The sequence below is a fragment of the Gavialis gangeticus genome, unplaced genomic scaffold (assembly GCF_001723915.1).
Source record: "Gavialis gangeticus isolate Ggan-Ray unplaced genomic scaffold, GavGan_comp1, whole genome shotgun sequence".
Lineage (NCBI taxonomy): Eukaryota > Metazoa > Chordata > Crocodylia > Gavialidae > Gavialis > Gavialis gangeticus.
The window spans coordinates 92,140,436-92,148,871 of NW_017729033.1; the positions used below are offsets into that span (position 1 = coordinate 92,140,436).

Here is an 8,436-nt window from a genome sequence, read left to right on the forward strand (position 1 = left end):
ATTAGTCCTGAGTAAATATGCTACTTGTATTTTATAGGTGTGTGTAATGGGCCCTATTCAATTTGGATTGAGCCCAAATGAGGGACAGTGATACGATCTGTTGATTCAGACCACTGTCCCCGATTCAATTTGGCTGAATCCAAATCTGACGAGTCGATACTGATTTGGCGAATCAGCAATTCAGACACAGGCATAGCTTTGAAAGTTTTTCCTACATACCTTGAGGTAGCAGCATGGCTTGTGATCACTGCAATGCTGGGGCAGATGGAGTGTCCCACAGGAGCACGGGGGGCTCTCCAGCATGCTCAGCAGCAAACCTGGAAGTAGACTAGCAGTACTTCCAGTACACTTCCGGGTCTACCAGGGAGTGCACAGGGCTGCCCCCACCCCCCTGCACCCGCTTGGCCCAGGGATTGGCTGCAGGGGGACCCTGGGTGACTCCCAGACCCAGTTGCCAAGCTGGGCGGACACAGGGAGGCCTTCCAGCATGCTCCCCGGTGGACCCAGAAGTGCTTCTGGTCCACTTCCGGGTCTGCTAGTGAGTGCACTGGAGAGCCCCCTGTGCTTCTGTGGGACAGTGCATCTGCCCTAGCACCACAGCATTCAGAGTCCCTACTACCTAGAGGTATGTAGAAAAAACATTTAAAGCTGTATCTACGTCTGAATCACCAAATCTGTCCGAATCTCTCTGAGTCGATTCGGAGGGTTCCAGTTCAATTTGGAGAGATTAAAGGGTCCTCTGATTCGAATTGGATTCAGAGATTCGGCCACTGAATTGGCCAAAGCTCCGCTGAATTGAATCAGGAACCAAACCTTCACACAGCTTTATTGTATTTACATGTTGCAAATTTACTCATGATTACAGCAAATTACTGTGCAGTAAGCATCTGCATGTGTAGATAGTGATGCTTACTGCACAGTAATTTGCTCTAATTTCAAGTAAAATGTCTCATGTAGATGCGCCCACAGTGAAGCAAGTTTTTAACAAAATTTTCATTCTTCACTTTTAAAATGTTTGAACAAAAATTTGTCAGTTGGTCCAGTCCAGGCAATTCTACTACAAAACATGAATAAGACATTGCAGAACCTTTCCAAAACTGAAGGTAGGATTGTGGATCCGAAGATCAGCATAGTTTTGAGAAAGTAGTAGTTTAAAAAGGCCTTGACAAAACCAATATGCATCTGTTTTAAGAATATGCATTGTTGGAAAAGGAGATTAAAAAGTAAAAGCAGGAGAGAAAATGCAGAGCAGTTTGAAGGGCTGTATTTAAACAGAAGAGGGATTATTGGTTGAAATGTGGATGAACATGTGCAACAGCAGCAATTAGAACTCGGGAATATTTTTAAAGAAAGAAATTGTTGAGTGAGGAATGCATCAGGTGAAATAATCATTTTTGAATGATGAAATGTGTTATCCTCTACATGCAAAGCAAAGACATTTGGTGCATGATACATTGTACATGTACAGCCTCAGATGCATGTCTTACTTTTTCTTTTCAACTTAAATAAAAATTACAACAGAAAAACCTGCAGAATTTAAAATGAGTTGTGATCTGATTTGACTTGTTTTAGCCATTTATAGAAATACAAATATATCTTGAATCTCATATTTTTTCTGAGAAATCTGCTGATAGAGGAGAGTGCTCTCTCTCACATACACTCTCATTCATTTATTTTATGGACTAAAATATGATTATTCATAGTTAAAAACCCTGAGGTGCCTGAAGGTAGAACAATATATTTGCCCAAAGAATTATAGCAGCTCTCTAAGTTTCTCCCCTCCCTGTGCATTTCACTCTGCTACACATGGTATGGAATATCCTTAGGAAGCATATTTCCTGCCCCTCTTGTAGTATACTCAGGCAACACTGAAAAATTATAGTATGTGTTAGACTTCATGTATGTTTTCCAACCAAGTAAAATGTCTGTTTTTTTCTTGATTATACTGTAAGGCCTGTTTAAGTACTTCCAGTACTCAAGCTAGCTTGTTTAAAGGTGACTCAGGTCCTCAATACTATACAAGAGAGTAGTTAGCCGTGTTAGTCTGAAATCAGGTAGAAAACAAGGCAGAGTGGCACCTTAGAGACTAATTGGTTCAGTGAGGTATAAGCTTTCATATGCAAAAGTCTGCTGCATCAGATGCTACAAACAACGCTGCAATCTTCTACATAGACCCTTAGACTGAGCATGACAAATGATGAACAGCAAACACTCTTGCTTGCATATGCTGTTCATGTTCGTATATCATCCAGATATTTGTGTGGGGAATGGAAATTCCCTTAAAATTAACAAAGACAAAAGCTTCATTTGTGCTAATGCCTGCCCACGGCAAGCAGAAGCGAACAGGAAGGTGTTCCATCTGAACAACCAGTCAGGATTCAGACTGACACACAAATTGTTTTTTTGCAATAGTTGACCACGTTGTGAATTGAGCACTCTAGCTTTCAGCCAGGAGAACATCCAGTCACCCACATCACTGCTCACAGTGGTTGGTATGACTCTCTTAAGCCAGCAGGGTTGGGTTTTTTTGTTGGTTTCTAGTCTCATTGATGGTTGGGCAGTTGTTCAAATACCGTTAGAAAAGCAGGGTTTGTCAGAACAAATCAGGCCTGTCTTGGCAGTTAGCACCTTCTATTTCCAGTGGGTTGATTTTTGTTTTTATTTTTCTTCCTTTCATTAAATCCTGGGCACAAGCTGAAATGACCCAGTGACGTGAAGGTGCTGTTTGATCCATCAACAGCCCCAGCCCCTTCCTCTAGAGCACGCTCAGTTCAAATGAAAACAAGCCACTGAATGTTCAGCCAAGTAATGCTAGGTGGCTCCCAGCAGTCAGCTGTGGGATAATGGGGGATTTCTGTGAGGGGGCAATAAAAGGAACATTGTCTAGATTTTAAAAAATCCCCATAGACTAGGGAACCATGCATTAGTAAATAGAAATTCAGAGAAATGGGTAAAATAGCATTTATATTTTCTATACTATTCTCCAGTTCTCAGATAACTTCCCTTATTTTTTTTCAGTCAAGATGAATAAATACATATTACTATCTACTATTACTACTACTAAAAACTCTTATAATTGATTTCACATTTGGGGTCTGTTTGAAAATCTTTAGCATCACCTATTAGACTAGCACTCAGAAAACCCAAGCAAAATCAGACTCCCATTGTGCTGGGCACTCTCCATATGCAAGATACTTTCCCTGCCTCAAACAGAAAAGACATATGTCATAGTTCCTGATAACAGAAGTGATTTCCTTCCCTCCCCCCCACCCCCACCTCACTCACATTCCCTTTCTTAGATATCCTTTTAAGGAATACATAACATTTACCTTTTGTGTACTGTGTATCAGATCCTGAAAGTCTACATGAGCTACTTGGTTGCATGCAATAGGAGGCAGTCTTTCTAAATTTTTGGTATTTTGAAGGCAGGAAAAGCTGATGACTGTGTGAGGTGAGGGTGGGGTGTGAACAGTGTTCGCTAGAATTGTTACCTTGGCATTTCAGTGCAACGTGGTGCAGGCAGCATAGGCAACACATGCAAATGGAACCTTCCTGGTGTACCTTGAGTTATAACAGTTTCTGGCATGAATAAAATAGTCAGATATTGAACATATGCAAAGCTGAAAGCCTCTGTGGATTGGCATGGGAATGACTCATGACCTTTGTTGTGGCTGTTCAAAACTTTTAGGTGGAGTGGCTGAAAAATGAAGAGGTGATTGATCCTGTTGAAGACCGGAATTTTTACATTACCATTGATCACAACCTAATCATCAAGCAGGCACGTCTTTCTGACACAGCCAATTATACCTGTGTAGCCAAAAATATTGTTGCCAAGAGGAAAAGTACTACTGCTACTGTCATTGTCTATGGTAAGTGAAGTGCAGTCCTGCAGCATATAGATTAAAGTATAGCCTTGCACATCAAAGGTAATTTCTGGAGTTCTCTGGTGCAGCCTGCTGCTGCCATCATATTTGATATAGAGGAACCACCTGTAGAGACCAGGAGCCTCTGCTTTAATCAACAAAACTGGCTGTCAGCTGGACACAGTTTGAATGGCCCTGATGTCCTTATTCCACTCATTGACATATACCCAGTACAGCTACAGCCAGGAGTCAACATTAAAGATACTCAGACTTCCAAGTAGACAATCTCACTTACTTTTTCAGTAAAAGACAATAACAGCACTTGACCATAAAAGGCATATTACTTCACTGGAGAGCTGAAGAGTCTCAGCCCTTCCCTCACAATGGAGAACTAGTTCAAATGGATGCTCAAATGTTCCTATATTTATATAGGTGACCTATTTACAGCATACGAATTAGTTGGATATTTTGTACATCATCAGAACCTCACAGACCAATTTCATCTAGGTTCATATCACATTCTGAACAAAACATTCTAAAAGCTCAATAAAACTCAAAGACATCTTATATGGTCCAGACCCTGCATATGATATGGGCATCAGTAGGGTCCCCATGCTATTATGTCATTTTGGTCTGCTTTAATGCCCAGCAACAAGGAGTGTTATAATTGCAGTGCCAGCGGAATTTAAGAGGCATTCTGAGAATATAGTTCACAGATCTTTAATCTAGGTTACAGAAAAACATTCTGGGAAAATAAGACAACAGCTAGCTCATTATTCTACATTTGCATATTCTGTACCACCATAAAAAAGGCCTCATCAGGAAGACCTCCATGAAGACCTTTATCTGTCTCCCATGAAATTATTTTCCTTGTGATACCTAAAGCAGGGGATATCCAGAAGGAAAGGACTTACTCTGGTGTCTGCCAGCTAACTTTCCTGGTGTTCCTTACAATCAGTTTAATTACAGGATAGAAAAGTGGGGGAAACATCTCTATCATTATCCTAAACATTAATTTCATAGTCAGGGTAGCAGTTATGTTTAATTGTAAGCAGTTGCCTCCCTGAAGTTACAATGAGGGCTTTTAGTTCACTTTGTATAGCAGACTGTCTAAATGGAGTTGAACAGCCATGTTTATAATGCTGAGGAAGGCCATGGCATGCTTACTGTGTGTTCGGACTGTTGTGAATACAGCAATGCACAAACATAGGTAGATTTCAACATATCTTCTCTATCCTGTCCAAGTCATAGGGAGTAGGCCATGCAGTTTAAGATTACAGGCAACAGACCTGTGTTGAGAAGCAGCCATTGGCTTGGAGTTGTGTTGTGACAGTGATAAGATTGAAAAATGTGGGATTAGGAAATTTGTGGAGCTAAAATGCTTTTCAGGACCCAGACCTTGAGACTATGATATGTACCAGCCGTGGGCTTTTTCCATACTGTTCTCCAAGTATGTCACATTGAAGTGCATAACAGAGAAGGTAATCAATAGGTTAGCTGCATCCACACAAGCATAGACATTTGGTTCCCTGAGGACAACTAACAGTGGGATACCTTGTGCCGCTGCTAGTTGTCCCTGGGAAACGCTTGTGCCACGTGCCCTCTGGCATGCAACAGGTTACCCCGGGTAGGAGAGGCTGGGGCCAGCCTTACCTGGGATTCTGAGGGCCTCCCAGATCTGTAGCAGTGGTGATCCTAACTCTGTGTGCCGCTCCGCTTTTTTTTGTGCAGATTTTTTTTTACCCTGGATATCCCCCCCCCTACATACACTCCTTTGCAGCATGGAGAACAGCTGAACGTGCAGTATGCGGTGCCGCAGACAGATATGCAGCATCACATACCTCACGGCCATTCGCACCTGAATGCAGCCCTTTAGTTCATTCTGAGCTGCGTGGCAAGCTGAGTATGCATTATAGAGATGCCTGGGCTTCCAGAAATGCAGATTGTTTTCAGGGAGAGGTCATTGCTTTAGCTTTCTGGGAACCTTTGCAGCAAAGACAGAAAAGAAATACAAGAGAAATAAATGAAAAGAAAACATGTCAAGGTGGGTAGAAGGTGCTTACATCTGAAAACAAACTATAGTATGGTCTCCATACACAGTGAATTATCTTATCTATAAATAATGCATTCTCAGTATGCATGTATGTTGCCTTACAGAGCTCTAGATGCATTATTCATCCTTACAGTGACTGCCATTGTAGGTAGATAGGTAAGTGCTTATTGCTTAACTATATTTGGTTTCAGAAAGAAGCTGTCCATCTTGCATGCAGTACGTATCATTTACAAAATGCAGCCACATCTCACTCAATGGGAGGGAGTATTTATAGGACTTTGACAAAGATCTTTGGTGTTTTTTGAGAGGCAGATTTATCTTTATTTAATGCTCTTTGTTATTTGTCACTTTTCAGTCAATGGTGGTTGGTCTATATGGACTGAGTGGTCAGTGTGTAACAGTCGCTGTGGGAGAGGTTATCAAAAGCGCACAAGGACCTGCACCAATCCTGCCCCACTCAATGGTGGTGCCTTCTGTGAGGGCCAAAGTGTCCAGAAAATAGCTTGCACCACTCTCTGTCCAGGTACAGTATAAAAGACTCAGAGCCCTCTGTGCAATTATTTCATTTTTTCCAACTTCAAACATTTTAAGAAGTGACTATTAGTCACACACACTTGTTTACTGAATCCAGTATTTCAGTAAATAAATAGTATAGTGTTATATAAGTAGATAAAGTAGTGCATGCACATTAGATCAAACAGCAATGGATTAAATCCCACTGATGCACAAAGCATGCACCATTATCTCAGTCTCGGTAATTCAGGAGATTTGCGTTACATTGAAAGCTTCAAATTTTAGGAGCTAAAGCTCTTGATCTGTTGAAAGCTGTGGAAATAAACTAGAAATTAAGCACAGAAAATTATTTTGACCAAAACACATTAGCAACCTTCTCTTTGCTGTACATAAACTTCTTGGTTCACACTGTAAAGATAAGAAGGGCATTTAAGACACCTGAATTGTGTGTGTGAACTTGATGGATGCCTCTGCCTGTCAATACATTCATACCTGAAGTGTTTATGCCTTAACATAATCTAAAATGAGTCAAATGCGAGAAAAAAATTAAAAATTATCATTAATACAGCACTATTCAAAAGCTGTCTAAACAACACACTGATTAAAAGAGTGAGTAGCTTTTACAGGCCAAATTCTGGCAGCTTTGCATGTAGTGCTTTCTCTAGTGCTTTCTTATGTCAGTAGTCCCATCAAAATCTGTGCACTACTGATATATTGCTGAAATAAGATATTATTGGATATGTGAAGGGGGCATGAAAACCCAGATCTTGGTGCTGGATGAAACTTGGAGCACTGGAAGTTCATTTCCAAACATTATTCCAAACTCTAGATATTAGCTGAGCTTATAAATTCTGACTGTTGAAGTCAACTCTTTTGAAAATCATGGGAATTTAAAGCACTAAGCATTTGGGTCTTCAGCTCATACAAAGATCAAGGAAGTAACAGTACTGATTTGACTGGGGACGGTGAGACCAATGTTCAGTCCTTGTGAAAATCCCTGTTTAGACCATTTATTTAAGTACTTAATTGTGAATTTGGGAGGCTAACTTTAGACTCACATTTTAAAAATCATGACCATGACTTTCATTTTCACAGTATTCCTTTAAATATGTAAATATCAAGTTCATAAATATAGATGGTAGCAATGGTAATAAATTACACATGCAGAATACATATTCTTGGGAGGTTGGCTAAGTGTACTCAGTTATTCCAGCAACTCCTATTTCATTGGCTTGAGTTATTTCTTAGAATATCTAAAATAATGTTCTATTGCAGACTCATTTCATCTTTATGGCTGCTTGCAGACGTTAAGAAAAATGTGCTTTACCAGAAGCAGCAGCACATTAGTTCGATCCAGCTCTGCAGTGTCTGCATAGATTGGATGCTTCAGTGGGGCTTTTTCGTGCTTTTAGCTAAAGCTGATTCAATTAGCCATTAGATAAAAGCACCAAGAAAGCCCTACTGAAGCACCCAATCTGTACAGACACTGCAGAGCTGGGTCGAACTAACCTGCAGCCTCTTCTGGGCATGCACTGGGCTTGGCGTGGGAATGCGCTGAGTTTAAAGTAAAGCACCATTTTTTTTTATTTCTTTTTTAACGTCTGCAAGCAACCTATGTTATAAAGGGACAAACAAGGATACCTTTCTGGTTTCTTTTTTTTTTCTTCTTATGTCACTTTTCCATGGATAAATTTCTTATTGCTTCAGTTCTAGAAAGGAAGAAAGGAGAAGAGGGGGGAGAGTGGATAGAAAGCAATAGAGAGAGTCTTTATCTATACTCTAGGGCAGGAGAAATACTGACTGCCTCCTTTTCATGGGTCATGTCTATATATGGCTCAATGTCTTAGACCCTTTTAATTGGAATAGAAAGACTTAAAGGTCTAAGTCAGCTCTTGGAATTCAACACAGGTAAGTGGTGACTGAGAAATGTAAGTATCTAATGGACATTTTGGATGGATGTCAAAATCACAGAAACCACCACTGTAGTTCACACAAATTATTACCATG

At 40.5% G+C, this 8,436-nt stretch overlaps 1 protein-coding gene across 1 annotated transcript in view; it reads left to right on the plus strand.

Moving 5' to 3' along the window:
* UNC5C (unc-5 netrin receptor C) overlaps positions 1-8,436 on the plus strand; it is a 483,074-nt gene that overhangs the window by 380,085 nt on the left and 94,553 nt on the right. Inside the window, exons 5-6 of the mRNA XM_019526146.1 lie at positions 3,689-3,869; positions 6,272-6,439. Of these exons, the coding sequence (XP_019381691.1) occupies positions 3,689-3,869; positions 6,272-6,439 (349 nt within the window). The remainder of the gene's footprint in view (positions 1-3,688; positions 3,870-6,271; positions 6,440-8,436) is intronic.